Raw genomic sequence first — 24,963 nt, 5'->3', positions numbered from 1 at the left:
CATGCCCGGAATTGTACAGAGTTAACAGTGGTTTACCACACAGACATGTACAGGGTTAACAGTGGTTTACCACATTCACCCCTCGTTTAAAAAAAGAGTCCGGCGGGGTGAAGTGTTTCAAAAGTTCGTATACGAAAGTCTCTCCGGGGGTCTTGTCTGCCGTAATGATCTTCGTGGTGCCGGTTGCGGCGGTTCTTTGCCCGCGGCCGCTTCTCGCGTGGGACGGAGCACTGGCGTGTCGTCCTCTCGGGGTAGGGATGGCACCGGCATGTTGTCAGTTCGTGGTAGACACCCCGGTGGTGCGTCGTGGGTAGTGGTGGTGGGTGGAGGTAGTGGATGGTGATCGATGGTGTTTCGGGTGGTACCCGAGGGTGCGAGGTCTCGAATTGAGACTGTGTCCTCCCGCCCGTCAGGATACGCCACGTAGGCGTACTGTGAGTTGGCGTGGAAGAGGTGAACCTTTTCGACCAGGGGGTCCGTCTTATGGCTCCTCACGTGTTTCCTGAGCAGGACGGGTCCCGGAGACGTCAGCCATGGCGGTAGTGATGTCCCCGAGGTGGATTTCCTGGGGAAGACGAACATCTTCTCGTGAGGGGTGGCGTTTGTGGCAGTACAGAGCAGTGATCGTATGGAGTGGAGCGCATCGGGGAGGACATCTTGCCAGTGGGAGATTGGGAGGCCCTTGGATTTTAGGGCGAGCATAGCGGTCTTCCACACCGTTGCGTTCTCCCTCTCTACCTGTCCGTTACCCCGGGGGTTGTAGCTGGTAGTCCTGCTCGTGGCTATGCCCTTCTCGAGCAGGTACTGGCGCAGCTCGTCGCTCATGAACGACGAGCCCCTGTCGCTGTGGATGTAATTGGGGAAGCCAAATATGGCGAACAGGTCGTTGAGGCACCTGATGACTGTGGCGCTGGTCATGTCCGGGCAGGGGATGGCGAAGGGGAAACGGGAGTACTCGTCAATAATATTGAGGAAGTACGTGTTGCGGTCAGAGGAGGGAAGGGGCCCCTTGAAATCGACGCTGAGACGTTCGAAGGGGCGGGTGGCTTTAATCAGGTGTGCCCTGTCTGGCCTATAAAAATGCGGTTTGCATTCGGCGCAGACCTGGCAGTTCCTGGTCATGGTCCTGACCTCCTCGATGGAGTAAGGCAGGTTGCGAGCTTTAATAAAGTGGAAGAACCTGGTGACCCCCGGGTGGCAGAGATCATTGTGGAGGGTCCGTAGCCTATCGACTTGTGCGTTGGCACATGTCCCACGGGATAGGGCGTCTGGGGGCTCATTAAGTTTCCCGGGCCGGTATAAGATATCGTAGTTGTAGGTGGATAACTCGATCCTCCACCGCAATATCTTATCATTTTTGATTTTCCCCCTTTGTCTGTTGTTAAACATAAATGCTACTGACCGTTGGTCAGTGAGCAGGGTGAAACGTTTACCGGCCAGGTAATGCCTCCAGTGCCGTACAGCCTCCACTATCGCCTGGGCCTCCTTCTCGACTGAGGAGTGTCGAATGTCGGGGCCCTGGAGGGTCCATGAAAAGAAGGCCACGGGTCTCCCCGCCTGGTTAAGGGTTGCGGCTAGGGCGAAGTCAGATGCATCGCTCTCCACTTGGAAAGGGATGGACTCATCCACTGCGTGCATTGTGGCCTTCGCAATGTCCTCTTTTATGAGGGTGAAGGCCGCACGGGCCTCTGCCGTCAGGGGGAAGGAGATTGACTTGATGAGGGGCCGGGCTTTGTCCGCATAGTTGGGCACCCACTGGGCGTAGTAAGAGAAGAACCCTAGGCATCTCTTCAGGGCTTTTAGGCAGTGGGGGGGGGGGGTAGTTCCAGGAGGGGGCGCATTCGGTCGGGGTCGGGGCCGATGACTCCGTTTTCCACCACGCAGCCAAGAATAGCGAGGCGCGCGGTGCGGAACATACATTTTTCTCTGTTGTATGTCAGATTCAGCCGTTGGGCTGTACGGAGGAATTTTTCTAGGTTGGCGTCGTGGTCCTGCCGGTCATGGCCGCAGATGGTGACGTTGTCTAGATAGGGGAAGGTGGCCCGCAGCGCATTCTGGTCAACCATCCTGTCCCTCTCCCTTTGGAAGACCGAGACCCCGTTGGTGACGCCGAAGGGGACTCGGAGGAAGTGGTAGAGGCGACCGTCAGCCTCGAAGGCCGTGTACTGGCGGTCCTCAGGCCTGATGGGGAGCTGGTGGTATGCCGACTTCAGATCAATCGTCGAGAATACCCGGTATTGTGCTATCTGGTTGACCATGTCAGATATGCGGGGAAGTGGGTATGCGTCTAATTGCGTGTATCGATTGATCGTCTGGCTGTAATCAATAACCAGGCGCTGTTTTTCGCCGGTCTTTACTACCACCACTTGGGCTCGCCATGGGCTGGTGCTGCCCTCGATAATCCCTTCCCTCAGGAGTCTTTCTACTTCTGATTTAATAAAGCTCCTATCCCCGGCACTGTACCGCCTGCTTTTAGTAGCAATTGGCTTGCAGTCTTTGGCGAGGTTAGCGAACAACGGGGGGGGGGGTTTGACCTTCAGGGTGGACAGGCTGCATACTTTGCGCGGCGCCGTGTTTAAATTCTGCCGGCTGCAGACTTTAAGTGGGGGCAGGGGCCCGCCATATGCCATCGTGACGCTCTCCAGATGGCACTGGAAGTCTAATCCTAGCAGTACGGGAGCGCAGAGCTGTGGCAGGACGTGGAATTTAAACTCTCTGTACTCCACGCCGTTCACTGTCAGAGTCGCTACACAGTAGCCGCCGACGTCCGCCGTATGGGACTTTGAGGCCATAAAGGCCTGGTGGCGTGTGTGCATAACCGATAGGGAGTAGCGTCGCACCGTGTCGGGGTGGATGAAGCTCTCCGTGCTTCCGCAGTCGAAAAGGCAATTTGTGGCATGGCCATTTACCTTTACGTTCATCATGGACCTGGCTAGTTGATGGGGCCTAGATTGGTCCAGGGTGATGGAGGCCATCGTCGAGGTCGGTGGGTCGCTGTAGTATTCGCCCGCGCCGGGGGCCTGGTCCCGGAATGGTGTCCAAGATGGCGGCTCCCCCTCGGCTGGTGGTGCCCAAAATGGCGGCCCGCACGGCTCACACGTGGTTGGTGGGGTCCAAAATGGCGGCCTGTATGGTTCACACGTGGCGCTGCTGGAATTGGGGGTCGATTTCGCCCTGCACACTCTCGCGTAGTGGCCTTTCTTGACGCATTTGGAGCAGGTTGCGTCCTTTGCTGGGCGTTGCTGTCTGGGGTGCTTGGCCTGGCCGCAGAAGTAGCATTTCTGGCCTCTGGTCATTGCAGCTGTAGTTGGGCTGCTGGCGGCTTGTGGCCTTACCGGGTCCCAAGATGGCTGCTCCCATGGCATCCACGTGGCCATCAGGGGGGTAGGTGTCCATGTTCTGGAGGGCCACGTCTAGCGAGTTAGCGAGGGCCACCGTCTTCTGCAGGTCGAGCCCCCTCTGTTCCAGCAGCCTCTGCCGAGTATAGTTGGACCTGATGCCGGCTACGTAGGCGTCTCGGATCAGGTCTTCCGTGCATTCCTTGGCCGTCACCGCTTTGCAATTACCGTCCCGGCCGAGGACTCTCAGTGCCAGTAAATATTCGGCGCCCGATTCCCCGGGGCGCTGTTTTCGGGTAGCCAGGTGTCTGGCGTAGACCTCGTTAACAGGCCTCACGTATTGTTCCTTTAGCGTCGCGATGGCGGCCGCGTAAGTAGTGGCGTCTCGGATGATCGAGTAGACTCGGTGGCTCACCCGTGAGTTCAAGACAAGCCATTTCGCGTCATCTGTAGTGACGGTAGTGCTGGAGGCCTCCAGGAAGGCTTCGAAACAGCTCAGCCAGTGTTCAAAGTTATTGGCTGCATCTGCTGCTTGAGGATCCAGGTCTAAACGTTCCGGCTTCAAGATTTGCTCCATGTCGAAAATTAGTCAATAAAATTGATGCGCTATCAACAACACCAAAGACTGCGAGATGGACTTATATGAAGTAGGCTTTTATTGACTAAGAACTGGAGCATGCCTCTGCTAGTGAATCCATCCTAAGAGCTCCCGGGGGAAGGGTGGTGAGTCACCTTTATACCCGGGCTTAGGGGTGGAGCCAGGGGTGGAGACATGCCCGGACTTGTACAGAGTTAACAGTGGTTTACCACACAGACATGTACAGGGTTAACAGTGGTTTACCACAACTAGCACAGTGTTTCATGCTTCCAATACCCAGCAGGCATGTTACCTCAAGTGGTGTTGTGAACTTTGACCTGGTAGTGATGGTAGAAGCAAGCGTGGGTCGAGAGGGCAGGACCGGGTTGGGTGGGAGCAGGGTGGGGCAGGGGTGTGGGTAAGAATGATCCAGTAGCTGAGCGTACTTTTTGCTTGATGTTTCTTTGTGGGGAGACGGGAGTCTCATTGCTGGTGAGTTAATGCTCACTTCCTTGGTTGCCACATGGCGAAGAAATTCAATTACCAGCAGAGCAAGATCCCAGCCCAGCTTAGCAGTGTTTGGTAAAATGTATTTTAAACAGCCCAGTGGAGGGATCGACCAATACCCTCAGTCAGAGGTTAGCAAAACAAAAGTGCCAAATATACTCGAAGTCCATGTTTTCACCTTTACTGTGTCTTGACAATCAGTAACAGGTCCCTGCAGCACAACTGTGATTGAACAGTGGAATCTGACCCACTGACCTTTTACTGCTGGGGCTTAGGTTCAGCCCCGAAAGAGAGACACACTGGCTTCTATATATCCTGCCAATGTTGTCCCCTCTCCTCCCTCTCTCTCTCTCTCCAGGATATGGGCCCAAGGGCACCAGCCATCCTTTGATAACTCACCCATTCTTCAAGCATGAGCCTAGACAGCAAACATCAGCAGACTATTCACCCACTGGGGCATCACAGCCCTCACCCAATGTCCACAAACAGTGATTGCAGTAGATATCACTAGATAGCACTCACGAGCTGGAACTCCGGCTAATTTTCCCCTGTCTAACTCTTGTGGGGGGGGGGGGGCGGAGGGGGTGTTATTAAAGCCCAACTTATAGCCCCCTGCTGACACCGTGGCTGATATCAGCTAACTCAGCACAATCCAAGGGATCAAACCTAGGGATCTCCTTAGTCTCATGGCTCAGCTATTCACTGCCCTAACCCACAGAGCCATTGGGGAAGGGGGAGCCATAGGGCGCATCCACTAGAGCCAATCTTTCTACCCACTGTTCGACGAGAGTGACTAAAGGCGACCACTCTCTTAATCAATTCGCAGGTCCTAAATCAAATGAGTTAGGGCAGTTTTTATAGAATCACAGAATGTACAGCACAGAAACAGGCCATTCGGCCCAACAGGTCCATGCCGGTGTTTATGCTCCACAAAAGCCTCCTTCCACCCCTTTTCATCTAACCCCATCAACATAACCTTCTATTCCTTTCTCCCTCGTGTTTAACTAGCTTCCCTTTAAATGCATTGATACTATTCGCCTCAACCACTCCCTGTGATAGCAAGTCCCACTGTTGCGTTTGCAAAGATAATCCAGAGGCCGTATGTAGAACTCAACTCATGTTGCTTTTAATGCCTGATGCAACCACACTCCTACAGGCAAAAGCAATCGAATACCTATATCCAATGTCAGACATAATATAACGATAACAGCACTATCAAACTTCATGTGCTCAGGCCAAGGCAATCGAGTACCTATCCCCAATGTCAGACATAACACCCACATTCTAACCACTCTCTGGGTAAAGAAGTTTCTCCTGAATTCCATATTGGATTTATTAGTGACTGTCTTATATTTATGGCCCCTTGTTTTGATCTCCCCCACAAGTGGAAACATCTTCTCTATGTCTACCCTATCAAACTCTTTCATAATTTTAAAGACCTGTATCAGGTCACCCCTCAGCCTTCTCTCTTCAGAGAAAGTTTCCTCAAGGGTAGAATTAGTGATAGCACCCAGGCCCTTCAGTGAGATGTGTTTGGGGCAATCTCTCCCTCCACGTTCCAGGAGAAGTGCCAGAATCTCTCGGGCAAGTATCTGAGCCTCCAGTTGTTGTTCTAATCAGACACGGATTCTTTGGGATTCCATCGGAAAAAGAGGGTACCATTCACGGGAGCACTTGGGAGATCTCCCGATATGGCCAGTCCCCGCCGCCCACCACCACCATTCCCCCCCCCCCCACCCCTGTTCAATCTGTTCACGCGGAACGTTTGCTAGAACTTAGCAAGGAAATAATTACAGCAGCTCCACACAATCATTTGAATGCAATGGGAAGCATTTATTTCTAAGTAGCTGCTATAACATGGTAGCTGGATATTGTTCCCACACTCTCCATTATCTCACATGATAGTTGCTTTGTATTACAACACTTGTCTGATACCAGGTTGTGGAGATACCAACATACACTTCCATACATGCAGGAAACAGTGATATCCCTGCACACAACCCAGTGCCCAGCTTATCTTTGACCCCCCACATTAAAATCACAATTATCTTTATTTGTTGATAAAACCCACAACACAAGTGTTATAAATGGGATGCTTCTTCAACATTTGCACAATGTGATTTTTATTTCCATTCAGGCGGCTCACTCTAACTCACTTGCACACCAGCCTCTCGGGAGCTACGTGTCACCTCGCTTGTGCAAATATAGATCACATCATGCAAACGTGCGTGAAGCATCCTGTACATATCCGAAACCCAAAACCCAACCATCAACTGTGAGAATAGTGATCAATGCAGTGAGAATAGTGAGGAGCTCAGTGAGAATAGTGATCAACGCAGTGAGAATAGTGAGGAGCTCAGTGAGAATAGTGATCGATGCAGTGAGAATAGTGAGGAGCTCAGTGAGAATAGTGATCAATGCAGTGAGAATAGTGAGAAGCTCAGTGAGAATAGTGAGGAACTCAGTGTTAGTAGTGAGGAACAGGGTGAGAATGGTGAGGAACAGGGTGGCAATAGGGAGATAGTGAGGAACTTTGTTAGTAGCAAGGAACATGATGAGAGTAGTGAGAAATTCAGTGTTAGCAGTGAGGATCAGGGTGAGAATGGTGAGAAACGCAGTGAGAATAGTGAGGAACTCAATGTTAATAGTGAGAAACAGGGTAAAAGTAGTGAGAAAGCAGTGATAGTGGCAAAGAACAGAGTGAGAATAGTGAGGAACAGAGAATAGTGAAGAATTCAGTGTTAATAGTGAGGAACACAGTGAGAACAGTAAAGAATGCAATGAAGATAATGAAGAGTGCAGTAAGTATAGAAAGTAATTTAGTGAGAACAGTGAGAAAAATAATGAGATAGTGAGGAACATGGGCAGATCAGTGCAGAATGTGGTAGAACAGCAACGAATACAGAATCTAATGCAAACATTCGTACACAGGTGCACACGTACATACACACACATACACACACACACATATACATAGACACATGCACATACATAGACACACACGCATATACATACACATGCACATACATACACACACGCACATACATACACACATGCACATACATAGACACACACGCACATACATACACACATGCACATACATACACACACACACATGCATACACACACGCACATACACACACACGCATACATAGACACACACATACACACACGTGGACATGCATTCACACACGCATGCACACATATACACATTCTTACACAGATACACACACCCGCAAAAAACATTGAACAATTAAGGCTTGCAAAATAAAAGGATCTCTATACCAAAAGGCTATTTAAAGGGGCAGTCCAGTTACAAAGATTTTGCTGTGATTACAGTTGCCGATGCCCACCTCTCATGATGCGCTTTCTCCTGAACAAATTTCCTGTGGTCAGTTTTACTGGAGTTGATCACCTCCACGTGGGCATTGCTTAGGTATTTGGACGCCTCTTGCGACCAGGTGATGTAATCATTTGATCTGTCATGTGACCTCTTCTCCTCTCTCATGTCCCTGGACGTCGGCTCCCACTTATCCGAGCTCTCCACTGGGAAGAAGGCGGAGTAGTGATCCTCCAGGGACGAGCCCTCGTCGTAAAACAGCAGGCTCCTGGAACGAACTGAGCAAAGTAAACAGGAGAAGTGATCAGGATGCGGAGCGATTCCATCGGGTAGATAAATAAACGATTTCCTCTGGTGGGGGTGTCCAGACAGATTACACAGAGTAGGCCTGTATTCCCTTGAGTATTGAAGACTAAGGGTTGATCTAATTGAGGTATTTAATAGGATTAAAGGAATTGATCGGGTAGAGAGAGAGAAACTATTTCCTCTGGTAGGAGAGGCCAGAACCTAAAAACTGAGCTAGGCCGTTCTGGGGTGATGTCAGAAAGCATACAACAACAACTTGTATTTATATAGCGCCTTTAACATAGTAAAACGTCCCAAGGCGCTTCACAGAAGTATTAAAAGACAAAAAATTTGACACCGAGCCACAGAAGGAGAATTTAGGGCAGGTGACCAAAAGCTTGGTCAAAGAGGCAGGTTTTAAGGGAATCTTTAAGTAGGAAAGAGAGGTAGCGAGGCGGAGAGGTTTAGGCAGGGAATTCCAGAGCTTAGGGCCCAGGCAACAGAAGGCCCGGCCACCAATAGTGGAGCGATTATAATCAGGGATGCTCAAGAGGGCAGAATTAGAGGAGCGCAGATATCTCGGGGGGTGGTTGTGGGGCTGGAGGAGATTGCAGAGATAGGGAGGGGCGAGGCCATGGAGGGATTTGAAAAAAGGGATTTGACACAAAGGGTAGTGGAAATGTGGAACTCTCTCCCCTAAAAAGCTGTTGAGGTTGGGTCAATTGAAAATTTCAGGACTGAGATTGATAGATTTTTGTTAGATAAGGGTATTAAGGGTTACGGAACCAAGGTAGTTAAATGGAGTTAAGATAAGGATCAGCCATGATCTAATTGAATGGCGGAACAGGCTTGAAGGGCTGAATGCCTACTCCTGTCCCTATGATAGCTGCCAGTGGAGAGCTACCTGTGGGGAGAAAACCCACAGCACATTCCAAGGACAAAGCTCCATAAGGAGCAACTAATTCCAAATTGAAAAGATACTACAGCCTAATATGTAATGGTTGTGGGCTGTGTAGCACTGAACTACTTGGACGGTCCTACATTCAATCTCCAAAGTCTATGCTAAAATAATTGGTTTCACCCAGGGTTGCAAATGGCCCCAGTGCCCCGGGTCTGGTAGGGGGAGAATCAGACTGATCTTCCTCTGCTAGGCTCCAGGATCTTCTCAGTTTAGAACTGAATTAAATAAATGTAGTTGTTTCTGGAGCTAAAGCATACTATGTAGTTGCTCCTCATTGCCCTTGGAATGTTCTACCTGGTGGGAATACATTTCCTATATTACAACAGTGACTGTGCCTCAGAAGTACTTCATTGGCTGTAAAACACTTTGGAACAAAGGAACAGGATGAGGCCATTCAACCTCTCGAGCCTGTTCTGCCATTCAGTTAGACGATGGCTGATCTGTCTCTTAACTCCATTTATCCACTTTGGTTCCATAACCCCTTTGGGACACCCTGAGGTTGTGAAAGGCACAATATAAATGCAAGCTCTTTATTTCATTTGATTTATTTTTCCTGATCTCTATTCAATGATCTTTACCAGAATGTTTTGTTTTCCAAGCACACAGGGAAGATCTCGAGCCAAGCAACGAGTAAACCTGCATTTCCAGCCCCATTCCAAACAAGCACGCAAAGGCCTTTTCACATATCCCGCCAACTGTTCGAATTCATCCTACGCTAACGTGATACAGTCCCTACGCGTAGTGAAGGGGGAATCCAGCGCAGAGGAGGTGTGAAGCTGTTCACTCGGGTCTGCATCAGTTAGAGCACCTGGGGTGGATTCACAATCGGGACATGGAGTGGAGAACAAAACTTAGTAAAGCCAGAAAACCCTTGAAATTAAGCTGTGGGGATTAATGGGGCTGGCTGCACACTTAACATTTAGACTGGAGAAGGTTAAGAGGAGATTTGATAGAGGTGTTCAAAATCATGAATGGTTTTGATAGAGTAAATAAGGAGAAACCGTTTCAAGTGGCAGAAGGGGCAGTAACCAGAGGACACAGATTTAAGGTGATGGGCAAAAGAACCAGAGGCGACATGAGGAAACACAGCGAGTTGTTATGATCTGGAATGCACTGCCTGAAAGGGCGGTGGAAGCAGATTCAATCGTAACATTTAAAAGAGAATTGGATAAATACCTGAAGGGAAAAAATTCACAGGGCTATGGGGAAAGAGCAGGGGAGTGGGACTAATTGGGTAGCTCTATCAAAGAGCCGGCACAGGCACGATGGGCCAAATGGTCTCCTTCTGTGCTGTATCATTCTATGATTCTATGACATGCCTCTGAATTTCTGTCCCTGCTACTTTAGTGCAAGAGTTAACCCACTGATTATTAACAAGCCAACACCTCTATAAAGAAAGCTGAGAGAGGAATTTCAGAGGTATGCAATTAGCATTGTACCTATTCTCCCACAGTGCAAGTATGCAAGGTTGTAATTTAATTGGAACACTGAGCTATCTTTTCCACTAGATGGTGCCGTGTTCCTCTGACTGTAGAAAGGGCCGGTGTCCCCATGAAGGAGGTTTCAAACAAAAGACTTGCATTTCTATAGCGCCTTTCACGGCCTCAGGACATCCCAAAGCGCTTTACAGCCAATGGAGTACTTTTGAAGTGTAGTCACTGTTGTAATGTAGGAAACACGGCAGCCAATTTGCACACAGCAAGCTCCCACGGAAATGAAAATGGGGAACGTTGAAAAATCTACCACACCTTGTCGTTATGAAAACATCAGCAAAATACTGCGGTACTGGAAGTCTGAAATATAAACAGAAAATGCTGGAAACACTCAGCAGGTCAGGCAGTGTCTGTGGAGAGAGAAACAGAGTCAACGTTTCAGGTCGATGACCTTTCGTCGGAACCGGCATTTTGCTTTTGTTCCATTGCTCAGACGCTGCCTGACCTGCTGAGTGTTTCCAGCACTTTCTTTCTTTATAAAAATACTAGCTGAAGTGCCCGGCGGTGCCGAGGCTTTTTCGAGGGCATGTTGTTGTTGGAAGAGAGAGAGAGCGACTGGGGGGAAGAGAGGGAGGGGAGGGGTGGGGGGAAGAGAGGGAGGGGAGGGGAGGGGGGAGAGAGGGGAGGGGGAGGGGAAGGGAGGGCGGGGGGAGGGGAGGGGGAGGGGGAGGGCGGGGAAGGGAGGGAGGGGGAGGGCGGGGAAGGGAGGGCGGGGGGAGGGGAGGGGGGAAGGAAGGGAGGGAGGGGGGAAGGGAGGGCAGGGGAGGGGAAGGGAGGGCGGGGGGAGGGGAGGGAGGGGAAGGGAGGAGGGGGGGAGGGAGGGCGGGGGGGGGGAAGGGAGGAGGGGGGGGAGGGAGGGCGGGGGGGAGGAAGGGAGGGCGGGGGGGAAGGGCGGGGGAGGGGAGGGGGGATGGAGGGCGGGGGGGAGGGAGGGGAGGGAGGGCGGCGGGCGCCCCCCCCCCCGAGGGTCGCGACCCCCCCCGAGGGTCGCGCCCCCCCCCCCCCCCCCCCCCGGAGGTGAAGACCGCCGATTGCGCGCGCAGCAGGAGCTGAGACGCGGCGTCTCTCTCGGCCGGCAGGCCCGGTTGCCAGGGCAACCGTGACGCTGACCAAGCCAGAGAGAGAGACGCCGCGTCTCAGCTGCTCCTGCTGTGCGCGCGGCCCCCCCCCCCGAGGGTCGCGGCCCCCCACCCCGAGGGTCGCGGCCGCCCCCCCCTCCCCCCGAGGTGAAGACCGCCGATTGCGCCCGTTGCCAGGGTAACGCTGGACGCTCAGCAAGCCCCGGCAGAGAGAGACGTCTCAGCTCCTGCTGCGCGCGCACCCTAGCGGCGCTGGGCTGAGGCTCGGCCCTCCAGCCTTCGAGTGGGGCCGGGAGGTGCCTAGCTCGGGCGTGGGTGCGGAGGAGACGCCGAGGCTTCTAGGCCTACCTGGAAAAACGGGGAAAGGTAGGAAAATTAATGAGATTAGATAAGTTAATTACTTTCTAAATCATTTTTTTTAAAAACAATATGTGTTTTAAAAGCAACGTTTTTTTTTAAGACGCAGAAAGCGGGAAAAAGAAAGGAAAAGTTTGGAATCAAGATGGCGGCGACTCACCTCGGTTCAGAACGATAAAGCCCTGCCACACGCGCACCGATTGGCCCGGCAGCACACGCCAGCAACCCGGCGTACGATTGGTCGAGCTCGAGTCACTCTGTCGCTAATGAGCGGATAATGAGATGCTAATGAGTGGAATGTTGAAGGTTTTTGGGATACCGCGGGCGCAATTTTAGCCCGGCCGAAACGTAAATACGCTTAAAACCGTCTCGGAAGCGTAAGCTTTCTTTGGAGGTAAAGCGCGCGTAGGTACGCCCTGTAACTTTCGAGTGCACACCCGCAACGCACACGCGATGACAGACAGATAGACAGATAGACAGATAGAAAGACAGAATGACAGAAGTACCGATTTATATATATAGATGTGTGGAAGAGCTGGGAGGCCTTGTGCCGTTACCAGGGCGACGTCACCATATCCCAGTGTACCTATGTTTCGTCCAATGTGCTTAACATCGCTGCTATGGTTTCTTTTTGGGGCGAGGAAAAAAGTTAGGAAACATTTTTCTTTGGCCAAGCTGGTAAAAGTATCTGAGTTGGAGGGTATTTTTAAAACCCTTGCAGACTGTGGGTTTCCGACTGGGCAGCTTGTTCTATGAATTGGGCAGATGCCCAGACTGTCACTCGGTTGATGTACTGAGTGTTCCAAAGGAATGGACATCAACCAGCCTCCTGACCCAGTCGCTGCTGAATCTGCACTGCAGTTCCTGAATCCCAGGGAGGTGTCTTGTGGCATTATTGGAGCAGCCAGGTCAATCAATTCAGGCATTTTAAGTAGCGTTCTATGGGCAGCGTGTTACTTAATAGAATTCAAACACGACCCAGCTCTGGGATTAGCCTGGTTCATTCCAGGCACAGTCCAGCTCTGGGATTAGCCTGGTTCATTCCAGACACAGTCCAGCTCCGGGATTAGACTGGTTCATTCCAGACACAGTCCAGCTCTAGGATTAGCCTGGTTCATTCCAGACACAGTCCAGCTCTAGGATTAGCCTGGTTCATTCCAGACACAGTCCAGCTCCGGGATTAGACTGGTTCATTCCAGACACAGTCCAGCTCCAGGATTAGACTGGTTCATTCCAGACACAGTCCAGCTCCGGGATTAGCCTGGTTCATTCCAGACACAGTCCAGCTCCGGGATTAGACTGGTTCATTCCAGACACAGTCCAGCTCCGGGATTAGACTGGTTCATTCCAGACACAGTCCAGCTCCGGGATTAGACTGGTTCATTCCAGACACAGTCCAGCTCAGGGATTAGACTGGTTCATTCCAGACACGGCCCAGCTCTGGGATTAGACTGGTTCATTCCAGACACAGTCCAGCTCCGGGATTAGACTGGTTCATTCCAGACACAGTCCAGCTCCGGGATTAGCCTGGTTCATTCCAGACACAGTCCAGCTCCGGGATTAGACTGGTTCATTCCAGACACAGTCCAGCTCTGGGATTGGACTGGTTCATTCCAGACACAGTCCAGCTCCGGGATTAGACTGGTTCATTCCAGACACAGTCCAGCTGTGGGATTAGCCTGGTTCATTCCAGACACAGTCCAGCTCTAGGATTAGCCTGGTTCATTCCAGACACGGCCCAGCTCAGGGATTAACCTGGTTCATTCCAGACACAGTCCAGCTCTGGGATTAGCCTGGTTCATTCCAGACACAGTCCAGCTCTGGGATTAGCCTGGTTCATTCCAGACACGGCTCAGCTCAGGGATTAGCCTGGTTCATTCCAGACACAGTCCAGCTCTGGGATTAGCCTGGTTCGTTCCAGACACAGTCCAGCTCTGGGATTAGCCTGGTTCATTCCAGACACGGCCCAGCTCCGGGATTGGACTGGTTCATTCCAGACACAGTCCAGCTCTGGGATTAGACTGGTTCATTCCAGACACGTCCCAGCTCCGGGATTAGACTGGTTCATTCCAGACACAGTCCAGCTCTAGGATTAGCCTGGTTCATTCCAGACACAGTCCAGCTCTGGGATTAGCCTGGTTCATTCCAGACACGGCCCAGCTCAGGGATTAGCCTGGTTCATTCCAGACACAGTCCAGCTCTGGGATTAGCCTGGTTCATTCCAGACACAGTCCAGCTCTGGGATTAGCCTGGTTCATTCCAGACACAGTCCAGCTCTGGGATTAGCCTGGTTCATTCCAGACACAGTCCAGCTCAGGGATTGGACTGGTTCATTCCAGACACAGTCCAGCTCTGGGATTAGCCTGGTTCATTCCAGACACAGTCCAGCTCTAGGATTAGACTGGTTCATTCCAGACACAGTCCAGCTCTGGGATTGGACTGGTTCATTCCAGACACAGTCCAGCTCTGGGATTGGACTGGTTCATTCCAGACACAGTCCAGCTCTGGGATTAGCCTGGTTCATTCCAGACACAGTCCAGCTCTGGGATTGGACTGGTTCATTCCAGACACAGTCCAGCTCTGGGATTAGCCTGGTTCATTCCAGACACAGTCCAGCTCAGGGATTGGACTGGTTCATTCCAGACACAGTCCAGCTCAGGGATTGGACTGGTTCATTCCAGACACAGTCCAGCTCTGGGATTAGCCTGGTTCATTCCAGACACAGTCCAGCTCTAGGATTAGACTGGTTCATTCCAGACACAGTCCAGCGCTGGGATTAGACTGGTTCATTCCAGACACGGCCCAGCTCTGGGATTAGCCTGGTTCATTCCAGACAGTCCAGCTCAGGGATTAGACTGGTTCATTCCAGACACGGCCCAGCTCTGGGATTAGCCTGGTTCATTCCAGACACAGTCCAGCTCTGGGATTGGACTGGTTCATTCCAGACACGGCCCAGCTCTGGGATTGGACTGGTTCATTCCAGACACAGTCCAGCTCCGGGATTAGACTGGTTCATTCCAGACACAGTCCAGCTCCGGGATTAGACTGGTTCATTCCAGACACAGTCCAGCTCAGGGATTAGACTGGTTCATTCCAGACACGGTCCAGCTCAGGGATTAGACTGGTTCATTCCAGACACAGTCCAGCTCCGGGATTAGACTGGTTCATTCCAGACACAGTCCAGCTCTGGGATTAGCCTGGTTCATTCCAGACACAGTCCAGCTCTGGGATTAGCCTGGTTCATTCCAGACACAGTCCAGCTCCGGGATTAGACTGGTTCATTCCAGACACGGCCCAGCTCTGGGATTGGACTGGTTCATTCCAGACACAGTCCAGCTCTGGGATTAGCCTGGTTCATTCCAGACACAGTCCAGCTCTAGGATTAGACTGGTTCATTCCAGACACGGCCCAGCTCTGGGATTAGCCTGGTTCATTCCAGACACGGCCCAGCTCTGGGATTAGCCTGGTTCATTCCAGACACAGTCCAGCTCTGGGATTAGACTGGTTCATTCCAGACACAGTCCAGCTCTGGGATTAGCCTGGTTCATTCCAGACACGGCCCAGCTCAGGGATTAGACTGGTTCATTCCAGACACGGCCCAGCTCTGGGATTAGCCTGGTTCATTCCAGACACAGTCCAGCTCTGGGATTAGCCTGGTTCAGTCCAGACACAGTCCAGCTCTGGGATTAGCCTGGTTCATTCCAGACACAGTCCAGCTCTGGGATTAGCCTGGTTCATTCCAGACACAGTCCAGCTCTGGGATTGGACTGGTTCATTCCAGACACAGTCCAGCTCTGGGATTAGCCTGGTTCATTCCAGACACAGTCCAGCTCTGGGATTAGCCTGGTTCATTCCAGACACAGTCCAGCTCTGGGATTGGACTGGTTCATTCCAGACACAGTCCAGCTCTGGGATTAGCCTGGTTCATTCCAGACACAGTCCAGCTCAGGGATTGGACTGGTTCATTCCAGACACGGCCCAGCGCTGGGATTAGACTGGTTCATTCCAGACACAGTCCAGCTCTGGGATTAGCCTGGTTCATTCCAGACACGGCCCAGCTCCGGGATTGGACTGGTTCATTCCAGACACAGTCCAGCTCTGGGATTAGACTGGTTCATTCCAGACACAGTCCAGCTCTGGGATTAGCCTGGTTCATTCCAGACACGGCCCAGCTCAGGGATTAGCCTGGTTCATTCCAGACACAGTCCAGCTCTGGGATTAGCCTGGTTCATTCCAGACACAGTCCAGCTCTGGGATTAGCCTGGTTCATTCCAGACACAGTCCAGCTCTGGGATTAGCCTGGTTCATTCCAGACACAGTCCAGCTCAGGGATTGGACTGGTTCATTCCAGACACAGTCCAGCTCTGGGATTAGCCTGGTTCATTCCAGACACAGTCCAGCTCTAGGATTAGACTGGTTCATTCCAGACACAGTCCAGCTCTGGGATTGGACTGGTTCATTCCAGACACAGTCCAGCTCTGGGATTGGACTGGTTCATTCCAGACACAGTCCAGCTCTGGGATTAGCCTGGTTCATTCCACAGTCCAGCTCTGGGATTGGACTGGTTCATTCCAGACACAGTCCAGCTCTGGGATTAGCCTGGTTCATTCCAGACACAGTCCAGCTCAGGGATTGGACTGGTTCATTCCAGACACAGTCCAGCTCAGGGATTGGACTGGTTCATTCCAGACACAGTCCAGCTCTGGGATTAGCCTGGTTCATTCCAGACACAGTCCAGCTCTAGGATTAGACTGGTTCATTCCAGACACAGTCCAGCGCTGGGATTAGACTGGTTCATTCCAGACACGGCCCAGCTCTGGGATTAGCCTGGTTCATTCCAGACAGTCCAGCTCAGGGATTAGACTGGTTCATTCCAGACACGATCCAGCTCAGGGATTAGACTGGTTCATTCCAGACACAGCCCAGCTCTGGGATTAGCCTGGTTCATTCCAGACACAGCCCAGCTCTGGGATTAGACTGGTTGATTCCAGACACGGCCCAGCTCTGGGATTAGACTGGTTCATTCCAGACACGGCCCAGCTCTGGGATTAGCCTGGTTCATTCCAGACACAGTCCAGCTCAGGGATTAGACTGGTTCATTCCAGACACGGCCCAGCTCTGGGATTGGACTGGTTCATTCCAGACACAGTCCAGCTCTGGGATTAGCCTGGTTCATTCCAGACACAGTCCAGCTCTAGGATTAGACTGGTTCATTCCAGACACGGCCCAGCTCTGGGATTAGCCTGGTTCATTCCAGACACGGCCCAGCTCTGGGATTAGCCTGGTTCATTCCAGACACAGTCCAGCTCTGGGATTAGACTGGTTCATTCCAGACACAGTCCAGCTCTGGGATTAGCCTGGTTCATTCCAGACACGGCCCAGCTCAGGGATTAGACTGGTTCATTCCAGACACGGCCCAGCTCTGGGATTAGCCTGGTTCATTCCAGACACAGTCCAGCTCTGGGATTAGCCTGGTTCAGTCCAGACACAGTCCAGCTCTGGGATTAGCCTGGTTCATTCCAGACACAGTCCAGCTCTGGGATTAGCCTGGTTCATTCCAGACACAGTCCAGCTCTGGGATTGGACTGGTTCATTCCAGACACGGCCCAGCGCTGGGATTAGACTGGTTCATTCCAGACACGGCCCAGCTCTGGGATTGGACTGGTTCATTCCAGACACGGCCCAGCTCTGGGATTAGACTGGTTCATTCCAGACACAGTCCAGCTCTGGGATTGGACTGGTTCATTCCAGACACAGTCCAGCTCAGGGATTAGCCTGGTTCATTCCAGACACGGCCCAGCTCTGGGATTGGACTGGTTCATTCCAGACACAGTCCAGCTCAGGGATTAGACTGGTTCATTCCAGACACGGCCCAGCGCTGGGATTAGACTGGTTCATTCCAGACACGGCCCAGCTCTGGGATTGGACTGGTTCATTCCAGACACGGCCCAGCTCCGGGATTAGACTGGTTCATTCCAGACACGGCCCAGCTCTGGGATTGGACTGGTTCATTCCAGACACAGTCCAGCTCAGGGATTAGCCTGGTTCATTCCAGACACGGCCCAGCTCTGGGATTAGCCTGGTTCATTCCAGACACGGCCCAGCTCCGGGATTAGACTGGTTCATTCCAGACACGGCCCAGCTCTGGGATTAGCCTGGTTCATTCCAGACACAGTCCAGCTCTAGGATTAGCCTGGTTCATTCCAGACACAGTCCAGCTCTGGGATTAGCCTGGTTCATTCCAGACACAGTGCAGCTCCGGGATTAGACTGGTTCATTCCAGACACAGTCCAGCTCTGGGATTAGCCTGGTTCATTCCAGACACAGTCCAGCTCAGGGATTGGACTGGTTCATTCCAGACACAGTCCAGCTCAGGGATTAGACTGGTTCATTCCAGACACAGTCCAGCTCTGGGATTAGACTGGTTCATTTTTGATTTTGCCCTCGGGCGATAGTGTAGAATGGGTGACATCGAATCAGACTCCCGTTATACATAAATCAGGCGACTGATCTGATATCGCCTGATTTACACTATCGCCCAAGGCCACAATTACCCTCCTGGTGTTTGTGCCCCTAGCTTGGAAAATGCGGTGTCGATATTTCACCAGCTGCCGGTGTCAGGGGCTGGGCGAAGGTCTGCTTCCTTCATTGGGAGATTCGTGAGCGGGACAGCAACTTTTCAGCTTGGCCACAAGAGCTGGTTCTCAAATTGAAGGGGAGGAAACCGTTCCCACGGAGCAGTACTTACTCTGACTCGTGGTGTAGACGTCAGAAGCAGACAGTGGAGCTGTTTTGACTGTCTGAGAGACGGTTGAGAATTCTGGGAGACAGGGCATGAAGGAGCCCAGGACTAGGACAAAACAGACTGCCACAACCTGTAATGACAAACATAATGTCCAGTAAAGTGACACGCACAAAACCTGCTCTGTTTCAAGTGTAGGCCAATACTATGATCACTGGTACAGTCTGCCAGTATTAAACGTGGTGAGGCAGACAGCATGATTACTTTTATAGTGCACTTCACATATCTAAAAGACTTGCATTTATCTAGTGCCTTTCACGACCTAAGGAAATCCCAAAGCGCTTTACAGCCAATGAAGTACAGTTACTTCATAGGGTTGGATTTATACCTGTGGTTTTTTAAAATAATACTTATTTTCTTTGTTGAGATACGTGAAGCACTTGCTGTTTTTGTAGCAGTTAAATTCCATCATCAGTTTTTTGGGGTTAACTAATTCCTGCTTTGTAAACCTGCCCTGGGAAAGAGCCCGGGCTGTAGTCGACCTTTAATGACTGGTGAACTCTGCCTCTGGGTTGCTGAATGAGTAAATCTGCACCCTCCTTAACCAAAGTTACACTCATCGCCCCTACTGACTGATACTTTGCTTCAGTGTTACCATCTCCACACCACAGCACTGCAGGAAACAAGTAGTTGTGGTGATGTATAGGTGAAGGAATATATAGGTTATCACCGCAATCGTCCCCTCCCCCTCCCCCCTACCCCACCCCACGGTTATCGAGGCTCCTCTTTAATCCTAGTACTTACCATCAGGCAGGTTCCTGTCTGTGTCGATGCCACCCGGCAGGGTCGAGGCACCTTCCCAGCCACCAGCGCCTGCAGCTTCTGTAACTGCTGCAACAGGGTCCTGAAAGAGCAAGAGGTGGACTTCATTATTCCAGCATTTTACCACCGACTTCGCAGGCATTCCTGTCGTCATCAGGAGGCCCGGTTGCCCTAGTGGGACGCCTCCTGACTCTCAACCAGGAGGGCTGGGGATTTGGAAACCCCCCTTCCCCTGAATCGGCCTACTTCCGCTCGGGCTGCTAAATGGAGCCCCTTCATCTCCGGGCCAGGAACAAGGCTGGCACCCTCTGACCTAGCCAGCCCGATCGGCACATCGCCCAGCTAACCACTGGGCAACACCGACGATGATCGTGGAGAAGTACGCAGCGCTGAACAACCCACCCACACAGCCGGCAGAGGGAGCACAGTCTACTGGCAAGGTGCCAGCTTTAAGTGAAGCTGGATCTGCCTTTTATTTTGAGGCTGTCTGTCAGTTTTCCCGGTTGGTATCATGGGCTGGGGCTCATGTTAATCAGGCACAGTCCAACTGTTTGTTTCTCTCTCACTGCCTGCTCTGAATGCTGCGTAGGAAGAGTAACACAGGAAGTCGAATGGGGCCCAGAGATTGATTGTCAATCATAATAACCCGTGGTCTAATGAAAATGAGCGATTTTCTACCTTTTTGTTTTGCTTCGGTGTAAAATAACCAGTGAAGGACTAAACTGGAAAGAGCATCCCCGCATTACTCGCTACGCAGGGCGAAGGCAGACTAAACAACAGAACCGCTTAGGTTCACAGGTTAGTGGAAGGGATGTTTCTGCCCGGTTACTGAAAATACCACGACTGACATTTATAGATTCTTTTTCCCAGTACAAATAGTTCCCTGTTCTCACATAAAGGAACTCTTTATTCCAGTACTGGGGACAGTTGTTTGCAGAGGCCCGTGTTGCAGTGTTCGCACTACCTGGCCTTGCCCTTCTTAAAGGAACTCAAAACATCCACTAGCTTAAACATCCACTCCCTCCACCACCGGCGTAACATGGTTACAGTGTGTATGTCCACAGAGTGCACTACAGCAAGTCACCAAGACTTCTTCATAGCACCTCCCAAACCTGCGACAAGGGCAGTAGGCACATGGGAACACCAACCCCTGCAAGTTTGCCTCCAAGTCACACAGCGATTTGGACATACATCGCCGTCCCTTCATTGTCGCTAGATCAAAATTCTGGAACTCTCGAACCTAACCTTCACCACACGGACTGCAGCGGTTCAAGAAGAAGGATCATCACCACCCTCTCAAGGCAACTAGGAATGGGCAATAAATTAATTTAAAAAAACACTAGCTTTCCAATTTCACGAGCTACTGCTGTTCCCTAGAGCAGGCAGTGCAGCCAGCAGAGGGAGCGCTTGCCCACTTTAACCAGCTCACCATCATCACCACCTTGAGGTGTCGGTCCCTGAATTGTGAGGCTCAAATGGCGGCGCAGGACCTCGCCGCGGGCAGGCACGGCTCGGGATTTTGGGCACCAACCCGAGTTGGCTGCGATTCGCAGCCAGGGAAAAACCCAAAGTGGCCAGCATCAGCCCATTTGTGAAGGAGGAGTTGCGCTGGCAAGGTCCCAAGCCCGAAGTCACGTTCTTGGAGCGAGCTGCACCTGGACACCCATGTACAATGGGCAAATTAGTGAACTAGTGACCGTGTCTACGGTAGCTGGATGCTTAAAGCTATCTTTCTGTTCTGAAAGTATGTCAAAAAGTTGTGTTTGTTTTGGTGGAAGCAAAGATATCTGTAAAAGAAAGAACGTTGATATAGCATCTTTCACATCCTCGGGACAGCCAATGCATTTGAAGTGCATTCACTGTCGTAATGTAGGCAAACACAGCAGCCAATCGACACACAGCAAGATCCCAAAACCAGCAATGCGATGAATCACTAGACAATTTATTTTTAATTGATGCTGGTTGAGAGAACTCCCCTGCTCTTCTTCCAGTGGTGCCAAGGGATCTTCTACATCCACCAGAAGAGGCAGACGGGGCCTCGGTTTAACACTTGCTTCAAAAGATGGCACCTCCGACAGAAGAGCAGGGGCGTTCTCCCCGATGTCTTGGCCAATACTTATCCCTCAACCAACATCACTGAAACAGATGATCTGGTCATTATTTCATTGCTCTGTGTGGGACCTTGCTGTACGTAAATTGGCTGCCTGAGGTCGTGAAAGGCGCTATATAAATGCAAGACTTTCTTTAAGTCTTTTTTTTGTTCCCTGCTTAAGGAGGAGCACCCAGTTTCCCCCGACAACCTGGCCAAGACTAGGAGTACGGCATGTGGTTGGAATCTCGGCTGTAGATCTGCAGCTTTGCACTCTTGGGCTGTAATGCGTTGAGTTGGCATTTCGAAATCCTGCACCATTTTTATCTGGAGTGGGTAAAGATGCAACGAGTGGTGTAGTCGGCAGGGTTTTGGTGCTGAGGCACACGCTGATGGGGAAATGGCAGGCATGATTTCCCTCCCTGTCATCCCCCGCACCCTGGGCTGTGCCGTCAGAGGCAGGATGAGCAGGGATACCGGACACTTCACCACAAGGAAGCAGGGATTGCCTTGGCCGTGTCAGACGGGGATGACATCGCACGGAGGCCCCTTTCAATAAGGAAAACTTCAGCCCCAATATTAACCTACCCGCTCGGTGAGAACGAGGCGGGTTGGGGGTCGGAGGCCCTGATTTACATCCCGCCCGTTTTTAGGCTCTTCGATGCAGCGTGAAATTGGGCAGGGTGTAAGTCGTGGTGTCCGACCCCGGCGGGTTAGATTAAAATTGGGAGTAAGGAACCCGGCGTTGTGAACCGCGTATTGGGCAAGTGAAGAGCAGCATTAGCCCTGGAGCAGGCCGGCAGTCCAGCCCTTGCTCTGGGGAATGGGAAGCAGTCCGGCACCGCTGTGTGGGGTAGAAAATAAGAGAGAGAAGAAAGTGCTATAAACGGTGCAAGTTTGTGGTCTTGGTAAAATTCTGCTGTAAACTCGTTAATACAACAACAACTTGCCTTTATATAGAACCTTTAACGTCCCAAGGCACAACACAGAAGCCTAATCAGAGAAAAAGTGACTCCGAGCTAAAGAAGGCGATGTTAAGAGGGGCGACTAAAAGCTTGGTTAAAGAGGTAGGTTTTGGGAAGGGCCGTTGAGGAGGAGAGAGAGGCGGAGAGCAGCTCACTTACCGATTCGCATTCTCCAGAGTCTCCACTTTTTTCCAGAGCTCATTATTCTCCGAGGTGTAAGTCTCCACTCTGCCAAGAACAAAATAACCTGAGCAGCAAGGTCACAGATACACTTAGCTTCAGGTCACATTATTTTACAATTAATACCCAACTTGGGGGAGGTGGGTTGAATTTCTCACTCATCAAGGTGGGGGGATGTGCATGCTGGCAGTATTTCCCCCCTTTCTGAATCCAGTATCAGCGTCAAACACTCCCAGATCAGGTGCAACATAGCCTGGATGCAGAGCAAAGCTCCTTCTACACAGCCCATCAATGTGGCTTCATACCAAACTTAGAGGAGGGTCCCTTAATGAACCAGTATGGCATTTCCATTTTTGCCATCCTTGTGGCCGCACTGGTATTCCTGCCGTACTTGGATTTTAGTGCAAGATTCACACTGCTAAGATCCTACATGCTGCACTGAGCTGTGGATATAGCTCCATGGGACTGTACTGACCCACTTGGTGACTGTGCCTTAATATTGGGTCAGCTCCAGTAGAACACAAGGAGCCCCAGAAAGTCATGGCAGCCATCAACTGTCCCCCATTCTGCGGAGGATTTAACCCGACAAATCCAACTCCTCAGAATGACTGATAGCCGGGTTCCACTGGTCACACACCTCACGTGCCCTGGCCCTCTCAACATGCTGCAGTCTTTGCCCCACTCTCCCTGTACCACCAGCTACATCCTCCCCCATTTCAGAGCGAGACGGAGTGTGCGACCAGTGTCACCACTCAAGGAAAATAAAGGCACATCGTCAGGGGCAACCTGAAGAGCTAAGTTTACACTGGCAAAGTGCAATGGAGCATCAGTGAGATATCCAAACGCAATTCTGGCCAGCTTTGCAGGGTGGGTTTAATGCTCATGAAAGGCTGCATTGAACATTTATACAACATAGGTTTTGTGGAATTGACAGGGGAAAGTGACTTTCATCTCCTCAGTTTTCTTCAGATCTGGGTGTCCAAAGTAGAAGGTGTTAGCTTGTTGTGAACCCAGTTTCATACCCAACTCCTAACCTCACACCCTTCTGTTACATTAATCTTATCCAATCCCCATTATACCCAGCTCCTAACCTCACACCCTTCCGTTACACTAATCTTATCTAATCCCCATTATACCCAACTCCTAACCTCACACCCTTCTGTTACATTAATCTTATCCAATCCCCATTATACCCAACTCCTAACCTCACACCCTTCTGTTACATTAATCTTATCCAATCCCCATTATACCCAGCTCCTAACCTCACACCCTTCTGTTACATTAATCTTATCCAATCCCCATTATACCCAACTCCTAACCTCACACCCTTCTGTTACATTAATCTTATCCAATCCCCATTATACCCAGCTCCTAACCTCACACCCTTCCGTTACACTAATCTTATCCAATCCCCATTATACCCAACTCCTAAACGCACACCCTTCTGTCAGAATAATCACATATTCACCTAATTCCTAATTTCACATCACGGTATTAGTCTCAATGCAGCAAACTAATGCTTTACTGTAAATATGCTAAGAACTGCTGTAAAAATAGAATAGTAGGAAAGATCAAAAGGCCCAATGTTTTCAGTGAGTCACATCTGGACTAGACGAGTCATCCCTAAACTCACACTGGTTGGCGTGCCACTTACCTTTTCTCTAGGCTGTCCACATATTCCTTCTTCTTCCTCCGGCTCTCCTGAGCAGAAATCTGTACCAAAAGACAAGAGTATTCACACAGAGTCTCAGTATTAGGCCCTATTAAACAGACAGTTGGATAGATCCTGGAGTAAGGAGTCACTGTCATATATTCACAGTAACCAATGAAGTTGAGTTCACCCAAGTACTGACTTCCTCTAAGAAAGGTTGAGTAAAATAGCTACCTGGGAGTGAGTTACAGGCTGGAATCTAATCGAGGGGTTCAGATGGTTTATATATTGAATAATGGCTACCTGGGAGTGAGTTACAGGATGGAATCTAATCGCGTGGTTCAGGGGGTTTACATATTGAATAATGGATACCTGGGAGCGAGTTACAGGATGGAATCTAATCGCGTGGTTCAAGGGGTTTGCATATTGAATAATGGATACCTGGGAGCGAGTTACAGGATGGAATCTAATCGCGTGGTTCAAGGGGTTTGCATATTGAATAATGGATACCTGGGAGTGAGTTACAGGATGGAATCTAATCACGTGGTTCAGGGGGTTTACATATTGAATAATGGAT

General features: G+C 50.9%; 1 protein-coding gene across 1 annotated transcript in view; it reads right to left on the bottom strand.

Annotated features, from left to right (window-relative positions):
• Window positions 1-6,234: 6,234 nt before the first annotated feature.
• Window positions 6,235-24,963, bottom strand: part of creb3l1 (cAMP responsive element binding protein 3-like 1) — a 240,548-nt gene continuing 221,819 nt past the window's right edge. Inside the window, exons 7-11 of the mRNA XM_086007584.1 lie at window positions 24,390-24,448; window positions 22,715-22,783; window positions 19,484-19,583; window positions 18,686-18,812; window positions 6,235-8,040 (exon numbers count right to left, since the gene is read on the bottom strand). Coding sequence (XP_085863710.1) covers window positions 7,736-8,040; window positions 18,686-18,812; window positions 19,484-19,583; window positions 22,715-22,783; window positions 24,390-24,448 — 660 coding nt within the window. The 3' untranslated portion in view covers window positions 6,235-7,735. The remainder of the gene's footprint in view (window positions 8,041-18,685; window positions 18,813-19,483; window positions 19,584-22,714; window positions 22,784-24,389; window positions 24,449-24,963) is intronic.

The sequence above is a fragment of the Somniosus microcephalus genome, chromosome 15 (genome assembly GCF_052327205.1).
Source record: "Somniosus microcephalus isolate GS21.2 chromosome 15, FLI_Smic_1.0, whole genome shotgun sequence".
Lineage (NCBI taxonomy): Eukaryota > Metazoa > Chordata > Chondrichthyes > Squaliformes > Somniosidae > Somniosus > Somniosus microcephalus.
The sequence above is the reverse complement of the archived record's forward strand: the minus strand, read 5'-3'. Positions and strand labels throughout refer to the sequence as shown.